This window comes from Diceros bicornis, unplaced genomic scaffold (assembly GCF_020826845.1).
Source record: "Diceros bicornis minor isolate mBicDic1 unplaced genomic scaffold, mDicBic1.mat.cur scaffold_73_ctg1, whole genome shotgun sequence".
Lineage (NCBI taxonomy): Eukaryota > Metazoa > Chordata > Mammalia > Perissodactyla > Rhinocerotidae > Diceros > Diceros bicornis.
The window spans coordinates 167611-192840 of NW_026691615.1; the positions used below are offsets into that span (position 1 = coordinate 167611).

A 25230-nucleotide genomic window follows, 5' to 3' on the forward strand; every position below is an offset into this window, starting at 1 on the left:
TCCTGCCAGGCAACCCTGCAACTTCCAGGGTGGCCATGGTGGCAGAACGAGGGCAGAAGGCCCGAGGCCGGCCACTCCCCTGGACGTGCCAGGACAGCACAGAGGTCCGGGCGGTGACAGGACAGGAAAGGCTGCCGGGTTCAAAGTGTGCGTCAAAGTCGCAAAGTGCCGGGCTCCAATCGGCAGCCACGTGCTCGGGGGGTGGCAGAGAAGGGAGCTGCCGAGTCACGTCTGCCCCAGCAGCAGAGGGGAAACTGAGGCCAGCCCTCAGATCAGCACTCTGAGGTCAAGAGTGGTGGTCCCAACAGCAGTCCCCAAAGCTGGGGACAAGGTGGGGGGGCCTCTGTGTGCTGTGATGGGGGTGGGGGGGGCAGTGGGGCGGGGGGATCTCCAGGGCTCATTAGAAAGGGAGGGGGATGGTGGGAGGGTAGAATTGCATTCGCTGGGCGGAGTTGGGGGATTTTTGTTTTTTTTTTTCCCCAGCTTTATTGAGATGTAATTGACATGTAACATTGTATAAATTTAAGGTGTACAATGTGTTGATTTGATACACTTATATACTGTGACACAACCACAGCAGCCTTAAGCTAACACCTCCATCAGGTCACATAATTACCATTTCTTTTTTTGCCTTGAGAACACAAGATTATTCTCTTAGCAACTTTCAAGCATACAATAGAGTACTGTTAATAATAATCACCATGCTATGCATGAGACCCCAAAACTTACTCATCTTCTAACTGGAAGTTTCCACCCTTTGACCAGCGTCTCCCCATTTCTCCCACACACGCCTCCAGCCCCTGGTAACCACCATTCGACTTAGATTCTATACATAAGTGAGATCACACAGGATTTGTTTTTCTCTGTCTGACTTTCTGGGCGGAGTTCGAGTAAATATTCACTCCAGACACAGGAGGAATCCCAGAGGAAACTGACCTCATGCCCTTGCCTCTCCCACCTCCAGGCCTTTGCCCATGCTGTGCCCTCAGCCAGAAACTCTTCCTCGCCTCTCCAAGGGCCCAACTCCAAATTAACCTTCAGATCTCCTATTAAATGTGCTTCCTCTGGGGAGCCTTCCTTGACCCCCAACTGGGAGAGGTGTGGCTTTTTGTCAGTTTCACCTGACTCTGGTCAGATGCGATTCATCTCAGCATCTAAGGGGACACAAACCTACAGCTGGGGAAACATCTGGCAGGTGGGCTACAGATGGGGGCTCCAGCCCCTGGGAAAGGGGATCCACCTCACCCCACCCCCGCTGGGGGCAATGATCCCAGGGCCCCTCAGGGATTCCCTCTTCAGCCTCATAGCTCACCTGCCTGCCCCCTGGGTGGTCATATAACAAGTGATGTTTATCACAATTGTTCTTTTCTGGTTTTGCCACTCCTAGCCAAGCAACCTCGAGCAAGTTACTCAGTCTCTCTGTGCCTCAGTGTTCTCATTTGGGAAATGGGCATGATAATGGTGCCTACCTCACAGGGCTGTTGTGAAGTTGAAACAGGCCTCAAGGCAAGTGCTCCACGATCATCACCTCCCTTATGTTCCCAGTTCCTGCAGTCCCAGGGCGACAATGGGATTCCGCTGCGCCCTCCTGTGGCAGCGCTGGAGTACTGCATCCGTCCTGGCGCAACTCATTACATCACTCCGAATTCTAAAGGTTGCAACTTACCAAAAAAAAACAACTTTTTTAAGTGAGTCCAAGCTGGTTGAAGATAAAAGAGAATGTCCTGGCTATTCGAGGCTTTGCATTTGCTGTGCCCTTCTTCTAGAATGCCCTCGCCCCCACTGCCTCCTTCTTAACATTCGAACCACAATGTCAAGGCCCCCTCCACTGGGAGCCTTGCCCCAGCTCCCTAGTTATGCAATACTGAGCACCAACTGTGTGCCAGGCCCTGTTCTGGGATCTAGGCTGCTGCTGTGGACCACACAGAGGAAAACCTCTTCCCTCAGAGCTGACATTCTGGAGAGGGAGACAGAGAATCAACAAAAATAAGAATTCCACAGAGTATGTCATGGTGACTCATGCTAAGAATTAAATAAAGCAGGGAGTGGAAGAGGAGGTGTGTCGGGGTATAATCTTGAAGGGGGGGAGTGGTGGGCAAGACTTGAAGAAGGAGATAGAGCCGGCCATGTGAATGTCAGGGGAAAGAGCGTTCCAGGCAGAGGGAACAGCCGGTGCAAAAGTTCTGAGCCAGGACGGTGACCTCCAGGAGATGGAGATTGTTGTTCTTCCTGGCTCTGTCCCCAGTACCTGGAGCAACACGTGGCACAAAATATTGCTCAACAAAGATTGCATGAAGGAAAACCCAGCCGTGGACTTCAGGAACAGCTTGCTCAGGGCTGCAATGATGGCCCTGGGGCCATTACCCTCCACCACCTGGTGGCTTCCTTCTTACAAGAGGTGTCTCTTTGTTGTCTAAGATGTGGACTCAGCTTCAAATCCTACTCATGACGCACAAGTCTGTTTCCCAAGATTCCTTGCAAAAGCCCCAACATGCCCCTCCCCTAATCAATCTGGGAGGCCAGGAAACGGGATGTGGGAGTGGCTTAGGGCCAAGTCACATGCCCTACCCAGACCAGCCCCAGAAGGGAGAGGGAGACCCCAAGGGACTCGCGGGGCTGTGGCATGGCAGGGAGGAAGAACAGAGGCAAAAAAAGATTTCACAGAATAATTATAAGAGGTTTACAGCTAGTAAGTGGTGGGCGGAGCCTCGGAGCTCCTGACTCAGAGCAGCCCTGAAACTCCCAGTGCGGTCTGGTGGCCCCCCATCGCCAGACTAAGGCCTGGTGGCTGGACCAGCCACTGGGTTGAAGGCAGGAGCTTTTCGCATCAGTGAGAACGCAAAGGCAGCCCCCTCTTGGATGGGGAAAGAGGTCAACGGGGGGCAGCACAGGGCGGAGGGACGGCTGGCAGAGGCCATTCACAGCTTCCCTAGACTTGTTCCCCAAATGGGGGCTCAGGAGGCCCTGGGGGGAGTGGGTAGCAAACGCGAGGGTGGGCTGCCCCTCTGGGCTGGTCGGAGGATGGGGTGGAGTGAAGCTGCAGCCTGATGGGAGCTCCGGGAGGAGTCTGGTATTTATGGATTACCTGCTGTATGCCTGCGCCCTGGCATGTCATTCCAAGTTCAGGGCAGATGAAGAAATGTTTGCCGTTGAATGAACCCCTCCCCGCTGTTATTAGCCCCCCCCTTTACGATGTGGAAACCAAGCCTCAGAGAAGGCCAAGGGCAAGGCCAGGCCAGGCTCTGCCCAGCCCCCTGGGGGCCAGGCCTGGAAAATGCCCGGAATGGTGAGGTCTGGGGGTCACCGCCCTGCCCCCTCCTGGAGCACTGGCCCCTGGCCAGGCACCTAGAGGCCTGTGGGGCAGCCGGCCACCTTGGGCTCGAATCTCACCCCCGCCTGACCGTCCAGGTCACCCCCGTTCATGCCTTGGCTCCACTTTTATGGAACAAAACCCACAGGGCCCGGCTCCTGTGGCGCCTTCCCGCTCCCCGTCTCCGGCCTCAGTTTCCTCTGCGGCGAAATGGGTCCAGCCAGGCCCAGGGCATGTCAAACCCCCAGAGAGGAGCTCCGGGGAGGGCGAAGGCGGACTGCGATTTATTCAGTCTTCCCGGGCACCGTGCCTGGCACACGGGAGGCGCCCAATAAATACTTGTTTGAGCGAGGACCGGCCCTCAATAAATAACAGCTGTTGTCGATGCCGCGGAGGCTGGCGAGGGAGTGGGCTCTCCCCTCCCCCACCATCCCCTCTTTCTCCCATCCCCCTCGCGCCCCATTCCTTCCCCTCAGCCCGCACCCCGCGAGGTCGCCCCCTCCTCCAGGCCCCCACCTCCTCCCGCCTTTCCATTCAATCTTCCCCCGCCCCCACCCACATGCCCCTCCCTCCCCATCCCCCAGCCTCCCTCCCCATCCCCCACACTCCCACCTTATTCTCCCCCCACTCCCGCCCCTACCCCATGGCATCCTCTCGCATCCGATTCCCCCTCCTCCCCCCGTGACTCCCCAGCCCCCACGCGGGGCGCGCGCCGGGCGGGGCCGCCCGAGCTCCCGGGTCCCTGGCGCGGATCCAGCCCGCGGCCCAGGCCGGGCGGCGGCGGCGGCGGGCGGGGTTCTGGCGGCGCGCGGTTTGGGGGTTTTTTATAACCCTGGCAGGCGGCTCAGGAAGTGCCTTCCCCGCGCCCCCTCCCCCGGCCACGCCGCCGCGCTCGCTCCCTCCCTTCCTGCGCGCGCGGGGCGCAGACGGCGGCCGAGACGCAGGCGAGGCCCGGCGGGCGCGCGGCCGCAGGTAGAGGCGCGGGCCGGAGCCGGGGTGCGCGACTCTGGGTGACTTCGGGTGTGTGCGTCGGACCGGGATGGCTGGGGGCCGGGGGACCCTGGACCGGCCGGCAGTGGGGGTCGTGGCGATGTGCTGTGTCCCTAAGAAGCGTGTGCGACACTGAGTTCATGCGAACCCGTCTGGGTTTGTTTGCTGTGTGTGTGTGTGTCGGGGTGCGTGTGGACATCCACGGACGTGTAAATGCTTGTGTGTCTGCATACATGTGTCTGTATGAAAACGCCTGTGCGTGTCTGGGTGTGTTTGAACTTGTGTGTGGTTAGATGGGATGTTGTGTGTGTGGTTCTGCGTAAGTGTGTGTGCACAGTGTGTGTCCATCTGCTGTGTGTGAGTGTCTAGATGAGGGTGTGCGTATCTCCACACATCTGTGTGTTTGTCTCCGGGTGTGTCTGAGCGTAAGGAGTGTGTAAATGCCTGTGTGTAAGTGTGTCTGGGCTGTGTGTCAAAGTTTTGTGGAACTTTGTGGGTTTGCCCCGGTCTGGTGTGAGTGAGTAAATGAGTGTGTACGTGTCTGTGCGTGTAGGCCCGGGTGCGTGTTTGTGTGTCTGGGTTTGTCTCTGGGTTGCCTGTGTATGTGTGTGAATGAGTGTGGAAGTGTGTGTGTGTGTGCACATAGGTCTGGGGAGTGTGTAGTTGTGTGTCTTGTGCGTTTGTCCCTGGGTGTGTTTGTCGGTGTGTGCAGGGGGGTCCTTTGTGGGTCTGCCGTGTCCGATTGTTGGTCCCCAGCTGCGCAGGTGTGGCTGCCCCCGGTGTGTGTATGTCGCTGTGTGTGTTTGTGTGTCTGGGTGTGGGAGTGGCACCGCCCACTTCCCGTGAGTTGGTCACCCAGGCCACAGCCGTCTGTCTCAGGGTGTCTCCAGCCCGGCGGGCTCGAGGCCTTTAATTAGTGACTGGTCAGGGGGAACCCGCCGGTCCGCAGGCCCCCTCCTCCTGCGGGCCGCGGCCGGCCTTTGTCTGCTCTCCGGGCAGGGTCTGCCTCCTGCCTGCCCGGCCAGATGTGCTGCGCCCGCCCGGAGGAGGAGGCCGGCGGCCCAGGCTGGCGGGGCCTCTGCCTGGGCAGCCTCGGCCGGCCGTGGCCTCCAAAGGGAGGCCTGGCAGCCCTGTCCCCCTTCCGGCCCGGGAGGTCTGGTTGTGGAGCCGCGGGTCCCTTCAGGGTCCCCGGGATGGGATGGAGCCTCTGTTTCCGGGCTGTTTCCGGGAGGCATTTCCTCCTCCAGCACTGGCACCCTCCCCCACGCCGGCCGCCTCCCTCCTGCCTTCTGGGAGGAGGGGCTGAGGGGAACGGCCAGGCCTGGGTACACACACACACACACACACACACACAGAGACACATGGACACACACCAGACACAAAGTCACATACATACACAGTTACACCCATACACACAGTCACAGTGCAGATCCCCTGATGACGTCTGTTGCCCCTAGCCACGCTGGAGTCCCCTGTCCAACCCCAAGCCTCATCTTCCCCCCAGACTCACCCAGACCTGGTCATGGTCCCCCCAGTGCCCTGGGCAGGTCACACCTCCTGGCTGCCCCCTGGGCTGGGCCACAGTCCCAGGTGCTCTCCCCCGGCCCCGTCCTGCCCCATCAGACCCTTGTGTGCCCTCCCCCTCCAGCCCCCTCTCCTCCCCATCCCCACCCACCTATGCTGGGTCCTTCAGCACTGTCCCCCATACCCAACCTGAGCCGGAAGCACAAGGAGGGGTGTGAGGTCATTGGGGGGAGGGGCCCAGCCTCAGAGAACAGTGGTGAGGACTTGGGGAGGGGGGAGCAGGAGAAGACACTGCCACCAGGACCAGAGCCACAGAGCCACTGTGGGGGGCAGATTCTGCACCAGCCTGGCAGTGGGGCAAGGAGGAGAGGGATAGGACTGGGGGAGGGGGGTTCCAGCCTCATTTGCAATGAGAAAGCTGCCACCTTGGCATGGGGGCGGTGGTGGTTTAAGGCAGGAGGGGGCTCAAGGGAGCCCGACCAGGAGGGGTTTAATCCAGAGCTGATCAAGGCCTCCGAGGACGGACTAGGCAGGGGTAGGGAGGAGGGAGTTTTGAGGGGGCTAGGAACAGAGGGAGGACATAATCCAAGAAGGGTTGGCCAGGGGTGGGGAGAAGGGCAGGGTTTCTTCAGTGACCCTTGAACTCCAGACCAATCCAGCTCCTCCTCACTGCCCTCTCCCTCCCTGCCCAGGCTCCAAAGAAGAAGCTACTGAGGCCCAGAGAGGCCCACACACAGTGAGCCGCCGAGGGAAAGATCCTCATAGGGGTCCGACACTGCACCACCAACTAAAACCCATGAAAGGTAAAAAGAAAAAAAAAAAAATCCAGGGCTGGCCCCATGGCATAGTGGTCAAGTTCAGTGTGTTCCGCTTCGGTGGCCCAGGTTCGCAGCTTTGGATCCTGGGCGCGGACCTACACCACTCCTCGGCCACGCTGTGATGGCGTCCAACATATAAAGTAGAGGAAAACTGGCACAGATGTTAGCTCAGGGCTAATCTTCCTCAGCAAAAAATAATAATAATAATCCAAGGGGTAGATATCAGCCCTTGGGAACAGCAGGGCCACAGAGTGTCTGAGAGTGAGCTCCCCATCACTGGAGGGGTCCAAGCAAAAGTGGGGAATGTCAGCTTCTAAGTCGTCGTCTTAGAGAAAACCTGGCTCCGTCCCTTAGGAGCTGAACTGCCCTGTTTGGGGATCGACTCTCAGACTTGGCCAGGCTGCAAAGAAAATAAGACAGTGTGTGATTAAGCGGGAAATTGCACAGAAGAGGAGGAGGAGGGCGGAGACGGGAGGGGGAGGAGGCTTTGGCACAGGGTGGCGGCCCAAAGTGGTGTCTGTGGCGCGGGCTGGTCTGGGGCAGAAGCCGGAGAAACGGAGACCTGCTGTGCAGCCCTGAAGCTTCAAGGAGGAAGAATCTGAAAGGAAAAGAAGTAGGTCTAGGGGCTGGGCTGGAAATGTAGGGTGGAGGAGAGGTCACAGGGATAGGGACCACGACGTGGGGGTTTCCAGCCCGCTGGCATGGTGAATAGTGCTACACAGGGCAGAGGCCCCAGGATGGTCCAGGGGGAGAGGGGACCAAGCACTGGCCTCGGGTTTTGTCTGGGTTGAAAATTCACACCGGCCACCACAGCCTTCAAGTGTGTCCTGTTCCAGCCTCACCTTGCTGCCCTCCTGCCCCTGCCACGCTGGCCTCTGTGGTCCTGGGTCCACACCAAGCTCCTCCCTGCCTCCGAGCCTTTGCTCGTGCTGTTCCTCTGCCTGATACACCTTCTCCTGTCTCTTCCCGTGATTGGTTTCTTCTCGTCCTTCGCACCTCCGCTTCTGAGCCTCCCCTTGACTTCTGAAGAAGCTGTCACATCTGAACAGCTCTCATTCATTTGACTCTTCGTTTACTTGTCTGTCATCTGTCACTCCCAGGAGACTGAAATGAAATGAAATGGTGTGAAAATGCTCAGGCCAATAGCTGGCTAATAGTAGGTGCTCACAGAATCGAGGTCCTTGCCTGTCTCAAGAGTGTAGGGAGGATGGGGGGACGGGGGCAGGGGGGCTACTGACTTAAGGAAATGCGTTCAGTGTCTTCAAGCCAGAGGAAATGCCTTGGGCATCCTCAGAGCTGGGGGTGAGGGGCGGCAGGACCAGCCCCCCCTGACCTAGCTGCCCACTCCCAGGAGCCCGGTGATGCTGCCCAGGCTGTGAACAGGGAAGGCGGCGCTGTGGGGGCTGCCGGCAGCCAGGGCCGGGGAGAGACATGTGGACACGTGGCCTCTATGGCTCCCGCCTGCCAGATCCTCCGCTGGGCCCTCACCCTGGGGCTGGGCCTCACATTCGAGGTCACGCACGCCTTCCGGTCTCAAGGTAGGGGTGGTCCAGGGGAGGTGGTGGGGAGGAAGCAAGGGGCTGAGGAGGGATCAGTGGGGCTGGGATGGTGGTGATGGGGGGTGGGGGAGGTCCTGGGGTCAGTGAGGCCAGAGTCTTACAGCCGCTGACCTGGATTCAGAGGCCAGTGAGACCAGCGTCACTTGCCCTGCAGCCAAGCAGTCAGGACACGGGTCATTCCCAGGGCCCACCCCAGGCCTCTGACCCTTGCCCACAGATGAGTTCCTGTCCAGTCTGGAGAGCTATGAGATCACCTTCCCCACCCGAGTGGACCACAACGGGGCACTGCTGGCCTTCTCGCCCCCGGCCCCCCGGAGGCAGCGCCGGGGCACCGGGCCCGCGGCAGAGTCCCGCCTCTTCTACAAGGTGGCTGCACCCAGCACCCACTTCCTGCTGAACCTGACCCGCAGCCCCCGCCTTCTGGCAGGGCATGTCTCCGTGGAGTACTGGACTCGAGAGGGCCTGGCCTGGCAGAGGGCCGCCCGGGCCCACTGCCTCTATGCTGGCCACCTGCAGGGCCAGGCCGGCAGCTCCCGTGTGGCCATCAGCACCTGTGGGGGCCTGGTGAGCAGAGGGCTCTGGGAAGCGGGGGGAAGTGCCCACAAGTTAGAGAGTAAAAAAAAAAAAACACTTCTAAATATAGGTCAGAGAGGGAATCATAGAGGAAATTTTGAAAGCATTTTGAGCTAATCAATATTTTTAGGATGCAGCCAAAGCAGTACTTAGAGGAAAATGTGTAGCCTTAGGTCAGGCTGAAAATTAATGAGCTGAACCTCCCTCTCCAGAGATTAGAAAAGAAATAGCAGCATACACCCAGGAAGATAGGAAAAACGAAATCAGAAAGGCAGAGATAGGGTCTCGGGGGTCTTAGGAACCAGGAAGTGATCTGAGCCCTCTGTCCTACTCCCCACCCCTCAGCACGGCCTGATTGTGGCAGACGAGGAAGAATACTTGATAGAACCTCTGCAAGATGGGCCAAAGGGAGCCCGGGGCCCAGAGGAGAGTGGCCCACACGTGGTGTACAAACGTTCCTCCCTGCGCCACCCCCACCTGGACACAGCCTGTGGAGTGAGAGGTACGTCTGTCCTTTGGGGGATGGGCAAAGGGGCCGCATGTCTTTGCCTTGAGGCAGAGGTGGGCAGCAGTGTCTCTCTATCCAGGTCCGCAGGCAGCTGCATGTGGGGAGGAATGGCAGACAGTCAGACGACAGGGCAGGAGGGCGGAGGAAGAGCCCATCCATCACCTCCATAGTCCAATGGTCCAGCAGTGAGTGAGACAGGCAGCTGGACAGCCAGACATGCTCATGTGTAAAACCATCCGTCTCCAGGATTACCGTCTGATCAGACGGTTACACAGGAGGGTGGTTGTAGCAGATACTCACACAGTTGCACGATGAAAACACCAGGCAGAAGAAGAGCTCACCCACCGTTCAGAACTTCTTGCAGGAAGACAGCTGTGCAATCAGACACTTAGGAGATGGGAGAGTAAGAAAGCTAGACAACAGAAAAATATTTACCGGGACACTCACAGCTGGAAAATCAGATCGCTGTGCGGTGGAAATGCAGAACACTGAGTTGTATAATCCGGGAGTCCGAGAGTAGGATGCTGTGGCAGACATACAACCACAGTTGGTTGCACAAGCAGAAAAGTGGGTGGTGTCACAGCTGGGTGGTAGTGAACAGTCAGGTAGTAAGACCATCAGGGGGTTGGATTGTTCTAGAGACATAGGGTTGGGCAGTGCGTTGATTAGAAAGTCGCACAGTTGCGGGCAGGCCCGGTGGCCCAGTGATTAAGTGTGCGCACTCTGCTTCGGTGGCCCGGATTCGCAGGTTCGGATCCCGGGCGCACACCGACGCATCGCTTGGCAAGCCATGCTGTGGCAGCGTCCCATATAAAGTGGAGGAAGACAGGCACGGATGTTAGCCCAGGGCCAGTCTTCCTCAGCAAAAAGAGGAGGATTGGCATTGGATGTTAGCTCAGGGCTAATCTTCCTCATGAAAAAAAAAAGGAAAGTCACACAGTCGGAAGACCAAGAAGTGGTACACGGACACGACTCCGGCAGTGAGGCTAGTGGCTACACACGTACGCTCAGGCAGTGGAATTGTCAGAAAGTTGTACGGTCGTGCTGAATGTTGTGGGGTGCTAGGCAGCTGTTCAACCAACTGGTTTGGCCGTGGGGTAGACATGTCATTGTAGAACCAGGCATCCGGGTGATGGAGCATCCGTAGAACCAGACATTGTACAACCAGAATACGCAGTAGCAAAAGAATGACGTTGTGACAGCCGGGTAGACCATCAGACAGGTAATTAGCCAATAAGTGCAAGCACCAGAATGACCAGCAGTTGTCCATCCAGACGAGAAACCGTGGAAGGGGCGGCCGTGGTGGCTGCGCACCCTGAAGCCGCCACCTGCCAGGCCGCTGGGCAACGAAACAGAGCGTGGCCAGCCAGGCCTGAAGCGCTCGGTCAGCCGGGAGCGCTACGTGGAGACCCTGGTGGTGGCGGACAAGATGATGGTGGCCTACCACGGGCGCCGAGACGTGGAGCAGTACGTGCTGGCTATCATGAACATTGTAAGTGCCTCCCCCTCCCCGGCCGTGGAGCCCCGAGAACCTGGAGCCAACCTCCAGCGGTCAGGAAAAGGGGTGTCACCATCCCACCCCCATCCCTGACCTGAGGCCGGAGAAACAGAATGGAGGGGGGACAGGATGAAAAGGGAGAGCTGCATGTGACAAGGATGCAGGAGAGACAGCTTAGCACAGTGGCTAGGAGCGTGGGCTCTGCAGCCAGATGACCAGGGCTGAAGTCTGAGCTTTGCCACTTTTTAGCTGTGTGCCCTTGAGCAAGTTACTTCACCTCTCTGTCTTGGTTGACCCATCTGTAAAATGGGTACAATCATAGTATCAACTTCATAAGGCGAAGGTGGATGCGGTGAATTGATAAAGCACTTAGAACAGCGCGTGGCACACAGTGGGTGCCATATAATTCTTTGCTTTAGAAAAATAGACCCGTGGCTTGCAGGTACTTGTTGAGGTTAGCAGTACACATGTGGGCACACATCTGTGTACATGCAGAATTCTCGCTCAAGGGGCCGGCCCCGTGGCTTAGTGGTTAAGTGCGCACGCTGCGCTACTGGTGGCCCGGGTTCTGATCCCGGGCGCGCACCAATACGCCGCTTCTCCAGCCATGCTGAGGCCGCGTCCCACATACAGCAACTAGAAGGATGTGCAGCCATGACATACAACTATCTACTGGGGCTTTGGGGACAAAAAGGAGGAGGATTGGCAATAGATGTTAGCTCAGAGCCGGTCTTTCTCAGCAAAAAGAGGAGGATTGGCATGGATGTTAGCTCAGGGTTGATCCTCCTCAGGAAAAAAAAAAAAAGAATTCTGACTCAAGCACCTACCTATAAACTCATATGGGCTGACATCACTGACCCAGACTCAGATATACTCCATGCCCACGCTCGGTCTCAATCAAGGCTCTAGACCTCTCTGAGCCTCAGTTTCCACCTCTGTAAAGTGGGGTTATAATAGTATCTACTGCCGAGGGTAAGACTTAGTGGGAGGCAAGCCAGATGGAGAGCTTGGCTTGATGAGTGGTGCTCTTGTTTCACTGAAGCAAAAAGGGAAGAGAAAAAGTCTGGCAGACAGACAGATGGCCCAAGATGTTGACAGAACATGGTATCTGATGCCACGATATTCTGCCCCAGCCCTGCCTCCCTCCCCTGGGCTTTCAAAGTTTCCTAAAACCTGCCAGGGTTGGGGATTTCCAGAGGGGTCAGTGGCGGTCCAGGGCTCCAAGATCGTGGCTCGGAATGGCCTCCATCATCTGTGCCCACTCACCCCTGGGTGACTTCTTCCTTCTCTCTGACCACTGTCTCCAGAGCTTTCTGCCCCCACAGTTCAGCCTTCCTGTGGTGGTGCTCAAATTGGTACCTTCAGAGGGCCATGGAATGAGGCCAGAGGCGCACAACCCTCGGGCCACCTCTGGGCAGAGGCAGCCAGGGGTGATGGGTGGGGGGGCATGGAGGACAAGCAGACAAGCTGAGCGGGGGTGAGTCCGTAGAAACGTACTGGCAAGCAACCAGAGCTTTGCAGGCTGGCTTCTCTGGACTTGAATCCCACTTATGGCACCTACAAGCTGCGTGTCCTAACCTCTCTATGCATCAGTTTGCCCATCTGTAAAATGGGAATGATAATGGTACCTACATCATGGGAAGATATACACAGCATGCTTAGCCTGAGACCCAGCACACAGTAGGTAGTTGATGCAAATGAGGTATTGTCATTGTCTTGCTTTTTGTTTTCCATCCTGGGCCCCTCTTAAGACTCGGTCTCTCTTGTTTCTTGGAGGTCAGGTTGCCAAACTTTTCCAGGACTCAAGTCTGGGCAACATCGTTAATATCCTGGTGACACGCCTTATCCTGCTCACGGAGGACCAGGTGCGGGGGCCCCACCCTTCCCGCTGCACGCCAGTGGTGCCTGCCCTCCCCCCAGCGGGGGTGGCTGGCACCCATGCACCTCACTCTGTCCATCCTCAGCCTACCCTGGAGATCACCCACCACGCCGGGAAGTCCCTGGACAGCTTCTGTAAGTGGCAGAAATCCATTGTGAACCGCAGCGGCCATGGCAACGCCATTCCAGAGAACGGCGTGGCCAACCATGACACAGCCGTGCTCATCACGCGGTGAGGGGCGGGCAGGGCTCCAGGCTTTAGGCCGGGGGAACACGCGGTCCAGGGGACCGTCCAGGTCCAGGCAGGGGATCACTTCCCTGGGAGGTGGGAGAGGCTGGGACTATGCAGCCGCCCCCTTGGGGAGCCAGGGATGGGGAGGGGCTGCTGGGAGCTTGAGAATGCGGGGAGGCAGGTGTTGGGCTGCTGGGTCATGGATGCATTCATTCACTCACTCTTGCATTCATTCATTCAAGCACTCGTGCACCAAGGCCAGCTGGGGGCAGAGCATGAGGTTTCCAGTGAGAGGCAGATAGCGCCTCCCGGGCAGAGCTCAGCCCTCTCACTGTCCCCCTCTCCTTCCACAGCTATGACATCTGCATCTACAAGAACAAACCTTGCGGCACACTAGGTACCGACGCCCCAGAGGTTTCAGCCACCTATGAGGGCAGTGGGCTGGGTGGCCCTGGCCCTGGTGGTGGGGGAGACCTGGCAGGGTGGGCAGGGATGGCCAGCACAGCCTGGGCCCCCAGCCCCACCCCACGTGCCCGTTCCCTAGGCCTGGCCCCTGTGGGCGGGATGTGCGAGCGGGAGAGAAGTTGCAGCATCAATGAGGACATCGGCCTGGCCACCGCATTCACCATCGCCCATGAGATCGGACACACGTGAGGCCAGAGGCACAGGGCGGGGGGGACGGGAGGGGCTGGGCAGGTCCCTCGGCACCCGGCGGAGCCGACGCTGCTCTCCCCAGGTTTGGCATGAACCATGACGGCGTGGGGAACAGCTGCGGGGCCCGTGGCCAGGACCCAGCCAAGCTCATGGCCGCCCACATCACCATGAAGACCAACCCGTTCGTTTGGTCATCCTGCAGCCGCGACTATATCACCAGCTTTCTGGAGTGAGGACGTACCCGCCTGTTCTGCCCACTCACTTTGGGGGGGACCCTCTGGAAATCGGGGCTGTGTCTGAGAAGGGTCCCATCGCCCGCAGGGCTGCCCCCCTGGGACCCCCAACCCAGCAGGGGCCCCTGAGCTCTTGGCCTGCAGCCCCCCAGCCTGACAGCTGCTTTATTCTCCCCACAGCTCGGGCCTGGGGCTCTGCCTGAACAACCGGCCCCCCAGGCAGGACTTCGTGTACCCAACGGTGGCGCCCGGCCAGGCCTACGACGCGGATGAGCAGTGCCGCTTCCAGCACGGAGTCAAATCGCGTCAGTGTAAATACGGGGTAGAGAGAGCCTTCCTGCTTTCCTTCCTGGGAGGGGAGGGGGCCGTGACCACCAGGGGGTGGGAAACTCCACATGGGCACCCCCTGCCGGGCAGTGGGGGTGGGAGAGCCGGGAAGGGGAGTGAGCCCCCGTGGGGGCTGCGTGGCATTAGTGTCACAAGCAATCGGACAATGATTGGGAACGAGAGTGGGACCTCCTGGTTCCCCACCCCTGACTTGGGGCTGGGCTGGGCACAGCCTGGGAGACCACCTTCTGCTGCAGCAGAACTAAAGTCCCAGGACCCCTCACTGGGCCATTTTTAACCAAACATCCAGACTTGGTGGAAATAGTTTCCCTGGGAAGGAACCGTCTTCCCCACTTGGCAGAAAAACTGGACAGAGTCGTCCAGGGAAGCCCTCTCTTCACTCCCTGCGTGCCCCACCAACTGGTTCACAAGATCTCCTGGCCCCAGTCCTTGGCTGGATGAGCTCTGAGGCTCCTGACCCCTCCCCACTCTTTCCTGAGATTTAGACTCGGCTCGCAAAGCCCCATCCATGCATAGAGAAGCGAGCCGGGGTCCTACTCCCAGCTCCCCCCAGGTTGCTGGAGGCCTGCTGGCTTCCTGCTTCAGCCACCAGGGGCCACCAGCTCAGCTGGGGTCTGCACCTCCACGGCCTACCTCCTCCAATACCCTAAACACACTCCCCGCCCCCTCACGGCCTCAGCCCTAGTAGCCCGGACCCAGTCCCAATCCTCCATGCCCTTAAAACTCAAAAGATCAGAGTTGGGACGATCATGTGCAAGCTAATGCCATATTAACTCAAAACAGAGAGCAGGCAGCTGTTTAAATGCCCTCCCTTCCTTCCAGTGCAAGACAAGGAGACAAACCCTGGATTGACTTATATTTAACTGGCATTCCATTCTTACCCCCATACCCTAACTTGGCTGGTAACTACAGCGCCCTCTAATGAATTTCTAAAGAATTCTGAAGCCACCCTTGAGCGTCTGCTGTGTCCCAGGTATCCTAACAACGATGACAATGGCTGACATATACTGAGCGCTCACTATTTGCTAAGTATGTGATATGTATCATCTCATTGAACCTGTTGACAATCCTATGATCCCCACATTACAGATGAAGGGACTGGGGTCACAGGAAGGGTACCTTGCCCAAGTCACAATTTGAGAACATGGCAGAGCTGAGACTCGAATCCAGGTCAGAGTCTCTATGACTCCAAATTTTATAAAGGGGTGGGGGAAGGGACGAAGAGTCAGAACATCAAGCGTGGACTAGTGCTGGCTGTATGTTGAATTGATTCTTCCTTTTGTTTTTCCAAGGAACATCTTCCTGGCCCTCCTGGCAAAGGGGGGACTTATTGACTACGTGTAAATCGGTCAATATGTGTAAAAAGCTGGGCTGAGTTCCTGGTTCAGAGATAGCTGTGGTGATTGTTCCTCAATAACAGGGTGTTTATGCAAGCCTTTACATATCTGTCACATGCCTCTCTGCCTTTTATAGAGGCGAGGCCCATCTTGTAGATGAAGAAACTGAGATCCAGAGAGAGGGCAATTCAGTGGCGGAGCTGAAGTCCCAGAGTGGCCCAGAACTCATTCATATATACCACAGCACCTCCTTGTGGAGAGGAGGAAAAGCAGGGCTGGAATAGGCAGTTCTTTTAAGAGGTGTCAGAAGTGGGATGCTCGTGATATTTCTACAAATGGCCAGGAGGACACAAGCCAAGGGAAGCCAGAAAACCAGGCTGAGTTTTTAGTTGAGATGTGTCCTCTGGAGGGGCAGAAGGCAGGGACTCTGGAGGACATTTGAGGGAGCAGGTTTGAGGACAACTCTCCAAACTTCTCATGTGTATGCAGGTGTCTCTCAGAGGCTGACTCAGGAAAATTCTCTTCCTGTGGCCATTGATTGGTCCCATCTCAAATCTTCAAAGCTTGGAAGGATTAGGTTCAAAGAGGAGATTACACGTGATTTTATAAAAAGGGGACAGAAGGATCTCCACTTCTCGGAGGGAAGACCCTGGGGCTAGAGGGTCAGATGTGGCCACACCTGAACCCCGTGGGGCTTGTCCAGGGATATTAACCTGGGCCTTAAGGGTCAGAGTGACTCCTTGGCGTTGTCCCAGCTTCCTGCCATGGACAGGACTTGTTGCCAGGGCCTGGGCCAGCCCAAGCAGAGTTCAGACAGGAAGAAGGTGGGCTGATTTTTCGCTGGGGGAAGTAGAGGAATACCCCACACAGACCCAGCCTGGCTCTGTCCCCTCCCAACCTTCCACAGATTAAAAGCTTTGGGATTTTCCCCAGCTTAGGTGGGGGGAAACAAAGAGAATCACCAGCTGGAAAAAATTAGAGATGGAGCCCTTGCCCTGAGCCATCTTCCAGGCCTGATTTTTCAGAACCACTTCTTCTCCATGGGCTGCTTTGCTCATCCTAAAAAGAAATCCAGAATTCTCTTCATGCCTCAGCAGGTCCCAAGGTTCCTTCTAGAAACTCAGGAGGTACCAGGGGCTGAACTGCAGAGGGATTAGATCACAGACCCTGCGATCAAAGGTCTGGGTGAGAATCCAAGCTGCCCTCTAGTAGCTGTGTGATCTCGAGCAAGTGACCCTATCTGTCTGAGCCTTGGTTTTCTCCCGACAAAATAGGGATAATGCTTAAGAGAGTTGATGGCACATGTAGGCGGGCAGCCTATAGGCACAGAAGAGGTCCCAGGCCGTACCCAGCAAGGGGATCCAAGAAGACTCACTTGAAACTCAGAAAAGGAGCGCTGGGGCCCCACTGCCAAGCCGGCAGTGAGCGGGTCGCCTGGGTCCTTCCAAGCCGGGCGGGCTGCCCGAGGGAGGAGGGAGGGGGGGCGAGCCTGAGCGGGCGCCTCGGCCCGCAGGAGGTCTGCAGCGAGCTGTGGTGTCTGAGCAAGAGCAACCGGTGCATCACCAACAGCATCCCGGCCGCCGAGGGCACGCTGTGCCAGACACACACCATCGACAAGGGGGTGAGCGCCGGCCAGGGCCCGCAGCTGGGCCCCGCCCCCTGTCCTTTAAGCCACGCCCACCAGCGCCACAGCGCGCTCTCCGGTCGGTTCCGGCCACGCCTCCTGCCCGCAGGCCCCGCCCCGTGCGCCTCCCGGGCCTGAGGCCACACCCCCTCCCCGTCTCAAGCCACGCCCCTCGGCGTGTCCTAGCCCCTGTTCGTGACTCGCTGCTTAGGCCGCTCGCCTTCTCTGTACGCGTCCAGCTCCCTGGCCACGCCCCGATGCTACTTGACTGCATCCCGGGCCTCAGCCCCCACCTCCTTGCTCCCCCGTCCGCCCCATACCAGGGGGGGCTGAAATCTCCAGCTGGGGGCAGAAAGGGGCGCCGATCCCCCCGCGAGTGCGCAGAGCCTGACAACCCCCTCCCCATCCCGCGCGCAGTGGTGCTACAAGCGGGTGTGCGTCCCCTTCGGGTCGCGGCCGGAGGGCGTGGACGGGGCCTGGGGCCCGTGGACCCCGTGGGGCGACTGCAGCCGGACGTGCGGCGGCGGGGTGTCCTCCTCCAGCCGGCACTGCGACAGCCCCAGGTCAGCCCTCGGGACCCCTGCAAGGAGAGCGGGGCGGCCCCGGCCCCTGCTCCCCCCGCCCCATCTCCCTCCTGCCCCCCACCCCTTCCAGGCCAACCATCGGGGGCAAGTACTGCCTGGGCGAGAGGCGGCGGCACCGCTCCTGCAACACGGACGTGAGTTCCCCCGGGCCCGAGCCGGCGCCCTCGGCCCCCCTACCCTCGGAAGAGAGGGTAGTACCAAGCCCGCCTCCTCGGGAACCTTCTGGGGAAATTGGGCTGTGGAGGGAGGGGCCGGGCCGCCCTTCTGTCTCCTCTTTTCAGCTTCTCTGCTGTTCCTTTTTTCAATGTTGGGGTTCCCCACGGCTGAGTCCTGGGTGTAAACGAGTCTTACGTGTACAAACCCAATAAGCACGAGGCTACTGCAGGACGGGGTGCTCAGAGAGTGGGGATGGCTTTTGAGCCAGGGGTGGCCTTCCCAGCCCCTACGTGGGGGGCTCGTGCCTCCCGGCGTCCACATACCCCGCACGCTCATGAAGAATGGGCCTGGCTCCTTTCTCGGCCCTCTCTCTCAAGGAAGTCCCCACGGTCTGAAACCAGAAGCCCAGGCATCGTCCCCAGCTTGCCCCCAACCTCTAATGAGTCACCTAGTCCCACCTCAGATGCTCCTGTTCCTCTAGCACCACTGCCTGGACCTAGCCCAGGCCACGGTCCAGCCTTCTCTGGATGTTCACAGCGTCCTCCCTGGCCTCCCTGCCTCCAGCCTCACTCTTCCAACCCATCCCATTCTGAGAGAGAGTTCTCCACCCTGGGCCTCTGCCCTAACCCCTTTCCCCCACACCTGGCCTCCCTCCCTCTCCCCTCTGGTACCCCCAGGACTGTCCCCCAGGCTCCCAGGACTTCAGGGAAATGCAGTGCTCCGAATTTGACAGCGTCCCCTTCCGTGGAAAATTCTACACGTGGAAGACATACCGAGGAGGTGAGTGGGGGCCTCAGGAGGCTGGGAGGCAGGTGGATACAGCATCGTGGGGTCTGCCCTGAGCCCTCCGCTCACTCAAGGAGCCAGAGTGCCTGGGATACGGCTCAGCGGTGCCTCGACTGGATGCTGGGAACCCCACTCCCTCTGCCCAACCTGCTCGTCCTTCTTGGGCCTGGGGTCTGTCCCTCTGGGCCTCACCTCCCCCAGGAAGCGAGTGGGGAGTCCCAGGCGGGCCTGGCCCTCCTTCTGACGGGACCGTGCCCCCCAGGGGGCGTGAAGGCCTGCTCCCTCACGTGCCTCGCAGAAGGCTTCAACTTCTACACAGAGAGGGCGGCAGCCGTGGTGGACGGGACGCCCTGCCGCCCGGACACAGTCGACATTTGTGTCAGCGGCGAGTGCAAGGTGGAGGGGGACTCCCAGAGAGAGGGGAGGGCATGGGAGACTGGGGGGGGGCCTCACTGACACCCCCACCCCCACTGCCCTCCCCAGCACGTGGGCTGCGACCGGGTGTTGGGCTCTGACGTGCGGGAGGACAAGTGTCGAGTGTGCGGGGGAGACGGCAGTGCCTGTGAAACCATCGAGGGGGTCTTCAGTGCAGCCCTGCCCGGGGCCGGTGAGAGACCCCCGCTTCCCCTCTCATGCCCCGTTTGGTGGCTGCAGGTGGGGCTGGCCTCACCCCAGTACAGGATCAGCAACTCCTCAGACCCAGGGACCCAATGGGGTGTCAGAGACCCAAAAAGTTCTGGGGGCGCAGCAATGCCCCAGATCAGAGTCAGGGACTGGCTTGGGCTCTAGTGCCTAAACCTTGGCACTTAATGTGTCCAAGGGGGTGGGGAATCTCAATCTCTCCCCTCCGCCATCCTGGGGGCCTCCTGTGCTTCTGGGGAGATGGGGGGTCGCTCTCCATGGCCTGTGAGCCAAGGGGGCTGAGGGATTCTCTGGGCTAAAGGAAAGGGCTTACCAGGAGCGGGGACACCTGCAGGGTGGGGTGAACTCGAGCCCTTCCAAGCCTTGAGCTGAAGGAGAGAGACCCCAGGGAGTGGGAGATGGAAAGGTGGATTTATGGAACCAAACACACAGTGAGGCCCAAGTGTGGGGCTCGAGGGGACAGTGTAGGGGTCCAGGCAGATAAATTAGGACTCATGGGGGGCACAAGTGGACAGGGATGGGGGGTTCACAGGGACCGTGATCGTCCAGGGAGTAAGTGGTGGAGCCCACTGCAACCTAACTCTGACTGCTGAAGCCACCACGTCGCCCTGTGCCCAAGCCCACTCCTGCTGCTTGTTGGGGGGTGGGGGTGGACCAGATCATTTTGGTAGATAGCGAGACAGGAAAGTTTGAGTTCGAATCCCAGCCCAGCCACTTCCTAGCTGGGCAAGCTGCTTAGCCTCTCTGAGCCTCAGTTTTGTCATCCGCAAAATGGGCGTGATGACACATCTGCTTCACAGGGCCATAGCTTGGGACGCAGGGGGATGTCCTCGTAAGCGCTTAGGCCCAAATTGGTAGCTGCAATCCTCAGGGACCAGAGATGGGGGAAGCAGGCAGGTGTGGCGGACGGGCTGAGTGGGCAACATCTGAGCTCCGCCGTCCAGGGTACGAGGAAGCCGTCTGGATCCCCAAAGGCTCCGTCCACATTTTCATCCAGGACCTGAACCTCTCCCTCAGTCACCTGGGTGAGCCGGAGATGCGGGAATGAGGACCGGGGGTCAGCAGGGGTGTTAGCGTGGCTGGCGTTCTCACCCTTGTGCTGTCCCCCAGCCCTGAAGGGGGACCAGGAGTCCTTGCTGCTGGAGGGGCTGCCCGGGACCCCCCAACCCCACCGCCTGCCCCTGGCCGGGACCACCTTTCAGCTGAGACAGGGGCCAAATAACACGCAGAACCTAGAAGCCCTGGGACCCGTTAACGCATCTCTCATCGTCATGGTAACTGCCCGGCTGGGAGCCAGGTGCAGGAGAAGGTTAGCATCCTTGTGGGGACTGGAGCTTGACTTCCTTTGATGCCCCCGTCCTCCCAGGTACTGGCCCGGACAGAGCTGCCCGCCCTCCGCTACCGTTTCAATGCGCCCATCGCCCGCGACGCGCTGCCCCCCTACTCCTGGCACTACGCGCCCTGGACCAAGTGCTCGGCCCAGTGTGCAGGCGGTGAGGCCAGGCTGGGGCTGGTGGGGAGGGGGTGGGCACTGGTCACCCGGGCTGGCCTTCCGGGCCGGGCGGGGCTGAGCAGGCCTCTCTCCCGCCCCCAGGCAGCCAGGTGCAGGCCGTGGAGTGCCGCAATCAGCTGGACAGATCGGCCGTGGCCCCCCACCACTGCAGTGCCCACAGCAAGCTGCCCAAGAGGCAACGCGCCTGCAACACAGAGCCCTGCCCGCCCGAGTGAGTGCCCCCAGGCTGCAGGGTCACAGGAGGGACTGTGTTACTGAGATCAGAGGAGGGAGTGCTCCCAGAGTTGGGGTGACAGCGCTCCCCAGGGTGGGGTCAGGGCCCTCCTGGAGTCAGAGGCAGAACAATGATGCTCCCCAGTCAAGTCCAGGTAGTCACCTACCCTGGGATGATGCGCCTCCCCACCGGCAGTGTGGGTACAGAATAATGATGTTCCAGGATGGGGGTTCAGAGTGCTCCCTAAAGGAGCAACAGTCTTCCCAGTGCCGGTTTCCCTAACCACGCAGGATGTTGCAGAGGAGGAGATTATGTTAGGGCCTCAGGGTTGGGGCGCCCTGCCCTGCATGCTCTCAGACCCCCGCCCCCGTGCCGCAGCTGGGCCGTAGGAAACTGGACGCGCTGCAGCCGCAGCTGTGACGCGGGCGTGCGCAGCCGCTCGGTCGTGTGCCAGCGCCGCGTGTCAGCCGCCGAGGAGAAGGCGCTGGACGACAGCGCGTGCCCGCAGCCGCGCCCACCCGTCCTGGAGGCCTGCCACGGCCCCGCCTGCCCGCCCGAGTGGGCCGCCCTGGACTGGTCGGAGGTCAGCCGCCCCTTCCCGCCCGTGCCCAACCCACTCCCTTTGCAGCGCGGGGCAGGGACTAGGATGCCCATGTGGGGTCATGCCCTCTCCACAGTCATGAGCCCCTCCCACTAGCCTTAGTGGACCACCCTCCACTGGTCCGAGGTTAGCTGGGCCCTCTTCACCTCCCACTGGACCAGCATCCTCCGTACTCCCCGTGCGTGCGGGAACCGGGGCGCCCGCTGAGCATGAACCGCCTCCTCCAACTGCAGTGCACCCCCAGCTGCGGGCCGGGCCTCCGCCACCGCGTGGTCCTTTGCAAGAGCGCAGACCACCGCGCCACGCTGCCCCCCGCGCACTGCTCGCCCGCAGCCAAGCCGCCGGCCACCATGCGCTGCAACTTGCGTCGCTGCCCCCCGGCTCGCTGGGTGGCGGGCGAGTGGGGCGAGGTAGGCGGGCGCGCCCTGGGGGGCGGGGGCGGGGACGGGGCGGCCCTGCGGCGGCTCAGCGGCGACTCCCCGCAGTGCTCCGCGCCCTGCGGCGTTGGGCAGCAGCAGCGCATCGTGCGCTGTTCCAGCCACACCGGCCAGCCGTCGCGCGAGTGCGCCGAGGCGCTGCGGCCACCCACCACGCAGCAGTGCGAGGCCAAGTGCGACAGCGCGCCCCCTGGTGACGGCCCCGAAGGTATGTGGGGCGGGAGGCCAAGGGCCACCAGGAGGGCCCTGTCTGGAGGAAGCCACAGGAGAGCGTGGGGGTCCTGACCATTGGCCCTAGAACTTCTCCACCCACCAAAATGCCTTCTCTGTCTCCTCCGGATCTTTCACCATCCCCTCCCCACAAACATTTATTAAGTGCCGCTGTGTGCCGAGCATTTCAGGCACCTGATCCTTCCAACGGCACCCAAACTCTGGTCATTCTCCCAACCACCTCCATGACCTTGCCCTGTTTACCTCCACCTGTAGCAGTATTTGCCTAATATTTTTTCTTTAAATCAGAGTTTCTCAGCAGGCACTGTTGACATTTTGGGCCACGTGATTCTGTGTCGTGGGGGCTGCCCTGTGCATTGTAGGACGTTGAGCAGCAGCCCATGCCAATCTAGTGCCTCCCCCCAGTGGTGACAACCAAAAATGTCTCCAGACATCGCCAAAGGTCCCCCCCGGGGGGCAAAATCTCATCCCCTTGAGAAACACAGATTTAAATACACCCGTTTTTTTTCCTACCTAAGTAAATTTATTTTTCATAGAGAACACTAGATGACTTACTCTGGGCATTGGAACCAAACTGCTTTCACCTTCCACTTCTGTGCCTTCGTCTCCTCATCCATCAAGGGCGGTAAATAATATAGACACTTGAGGGAGTGCCACGTTAGGGAGATGGAAAAAGATAATCCACGAGAAGCACCAGGCCCTGTCATACATCACTGACCGCTAGGGGGAGCCCGCGTCCGCGGTCAGGAACAGACTGTCGATTATCATAACCACGAAATACACAAATGCCCTGAAAAGGAGGGACTCTGCTGGAGGCCAAGGTCCTCAGTCTGTTACAAAGGAAAACGAGCAAGGATTACAGCCCCAAAGGATCTAAAGGATCATTGAAAAGGGAATAATTTTCTCGTGATTTAATACTGTGTCCGAGCCACCCATCCTGTGCGCTCTCTCTCTCAAAACCCTCAAACAGCCTAATGACATAGTTACTATGATAAGCCCCCTTTGACAGGTGAGGAAACGAAGGCACAGAGAAGCTAGGAAGCGCTGTGCAGGCAGCCACGTGCCCCCGCGGGGAGGGACTCTGAGACCTGATCCCCCGACTCCCTTCTCCCGCCCCCTCCAGAGTGCAAGGATGTGAACAAGGTCGCCTACTGCCCCCTGGTGCTCAAATTTCAGTTCTGCAGCCGAGCCTACTTCCGCCAGATGTGCTGCAAAACCTGCCAGGGCCGCTAGGGGGCGCGCGGCCCTCGGAGCCACAGCTGGGCACCGGCTAGGGGGGACCCAGCCTGCAGCTGGCCAGCCTGAAGGAGCCCGAGGGGGCGGGAGCTGGGAGTGAAGGGTGAGATGGAGCCGGAAGTTATTTATTGGGAACCCCTGCAGGGCCTCTGGCGGGGGGATGGAGAGGGGCTGGCCACCCCCAGGGCCCCTCGTCTGACCCTGTCCCAGTTCTTAAAGAGACCCCCTCCGGGGTGGGTTTGAGGAGGGAACAACTGTTCCCCCTAGTGCCCTCTTCACCCACCCCTAGGGAGCCCGCGACACTCCCCCCCTTTGATCGGAATATGTACTGTGAAGAGGGGGGGTGGGGAGGGGGTCAGCCGGTGCCCTGCCCGCCCCCCCAGCACTGCCCTATCCCTCCACTCTGAGCTGGGGGGGGTCTATGTCCGCTATGGGGGAGGGGGGTTAGCACCACCTCCCTACCACCCTCCCCCTGACCAGACCAACTATAGGGGTGAGGCAGGACTGGGAAGATCCACCCCGCCCTCTGCCCTGTCTGCCCCAGGGGGACCCCAACATACAGGCCGCCCCCATCATGGTGCTACAGGCCCTGCCCTGGGGCCCACACCCCTCGCCAGGAAGCCCTACATCAATAAAGTCCTGTCTTGTGTAGATTTCCGCGCAGCGGTGTGTGTGTCAGCGCGTCTGGGTCACATTCAGCCCCCGCCCCAGCCTGGACGTGGCCACAGCCACTCACAGGTCGTCCCCAGCAGCCCTAAGGGGGCTTTTACCAACACAGACTAGAGCCCAGTGATTTTAGGATAAAAATACAGCTTCTCACGGAGGCTCTCGAAGCCACAGGGTCTGGCAGCCGCCATCCCGGCCACTACACTCCCAGTCACTCCGCACACCCCGGCCTGCTAGAGGTTCCTCAATCTCCCAGCAATCTTCCCATCTTGGGGTCTTGGCCACAGCTGTTTCCTCTGCCAGGGTACCCTCCCCTCCACTCTTCACCTGGTTAACTCCTACTCACCCTGCGGTCTCAGCACAAGCATCGCCTCCTCCCAGACGCCTCCCCTGATGCCCCCCACAAGGTGGGGGTCCTCCCGCCTGCTTATTCACTTTTAGTGCCTGGAGGCATTGCTGAGGTTTGCACACGCCGAGCCCGTCGACGGAGCAAGCTTGCGCGGATTCAGGGAGAAACGGGCTCCTCCCCAGATGTCGCCACTAGGGGGCGCGCGTCTTGGCGACCTCTAGGCAGGATGACGTGTGCCGCCCGGAGCGCGGGGTATCCCTGTCCTTGAGCCTCCCTGTCGGGCTCTCCGAGGGCCGGCTTCTGCCTCGGCTGCCTCCTCGCTGGGGGGCACGGGGAGGTGACAACCTCTGGGAACTGCCATGTCCTCAAATCTCAAGAGGAGACCAGGAGGTGGCCTGCTGCTGTCCTAAAGATCAGGGCATGGGCTGACACCATGGGTCCCCTGTGTGGAGGAAGGACCAGCAGAGGCCGCTCTGGAAGAGGGAGCTTGCTCAGGGATGCCCAGAGCACGCACATCTGAAGCGGTTTTGAAAAGACCTGAGCAGCCCAAATGATTCCTGGGGTCAGTCACGCAGCCAGCTGACCTGCGTGCTGCTTGCTGCAGCCCGTGCCCCTGAGGAGCGGGAGAAGGGGCTTCTGGGGTCTGGCGGGGGCTGCCATCCATCCTTGATCTCTCCCTTCAGGCTCAGAGCCCCAAGCAGCCCGCTCCCCCTGCCCTGCCGCTGCTGC

At 59.6% G+C, this 25230-nt stretch overlaps 1 protein-coding gene across 2 annotated transcripts; it reads left to right on the forward strand.

Annotated features, from left to right (window-relative positions):
• Window positions 1-3958: 3958 nt before the first annotated feature.
• ADAMTS10 (ADAM metallopeptidase with thrombospondin type 1 motif 10) lies at window positions 3959-25193 on the forward strand. Of its 2 annotated transcripts, XM_058537966.1 has the most exons (26): window positions 3959-4282; window positions 6517-6627; window positions 7994-8180; window positions 8419-8765; window positions 9120-9276; window positions 10557-10774; window positions 12562-12645; window positions 12745-12890; window positions 13244-13287; window positions 13435-13540; window positions 13627-13773; window positions 13958-14099; window positions 16976-17083; window positions 17504-17649; window positions 17741-17804; window positions 18504-18606; window positions 18875-19008; window positions 19096-19219; window positions 20199-20279; window positions 20365-20528; window positions 20621-20747; window positions 20849-20978; window positions 21360-21564; window positions 21816-21992; window positions 22068-22227; window positions 23374-25193. In XM_058537966.1, the coding sequence occupies exons 3-26, from the start codon at window positions 8093-8095 to the stop codon at window positions 23481-23483; spliced, it is 3312 nt and encodes a 1103-aa protein (XP_058393949.1). In that variant the 5' UTR covers window positions 3959-4282; window positions 6517-6627; window positions 7994-8092; the 3' UTR covers window positions 23484-25193. The 2 variants fall into 2 exon arrangements, with proteins under 2 accessions (XP_058393949.1, XP_058393951.1); XM_058537968.1 differs by lacking the exon at window positions 17741-17804 and having other exon boundaries at window positions 18886-19008.
• The last annotated feature ends 37 nt before the right edge of the window (window positions 25194-25230 follow it).

Bases quoted from the DNA above. Each gene is read 5' to 3' on its own strand.
- ADAMTS10 (XM_058537966.1), top strand. From the start codon at position 8,093: ATGGCTCCCGCCTGCCAGATCCTCCGCTGGGCCCTCACCCTGGGGCTG. The intron at 9,277-10,556 runs GTACGTCTGTCC...TTGTCCATCCAG, and splicing joins CACAGCCTGTGGAGTGAGAG to ACGAGAAACCGTGGAAGGGG. The intron at 12,891-13,243 runs GTGAGGGGCGGG...CTCCTTCCACAG, and splicing joins ACAGCCGTGCTCATCACGCG to CTATGACATCTGCATCTACA.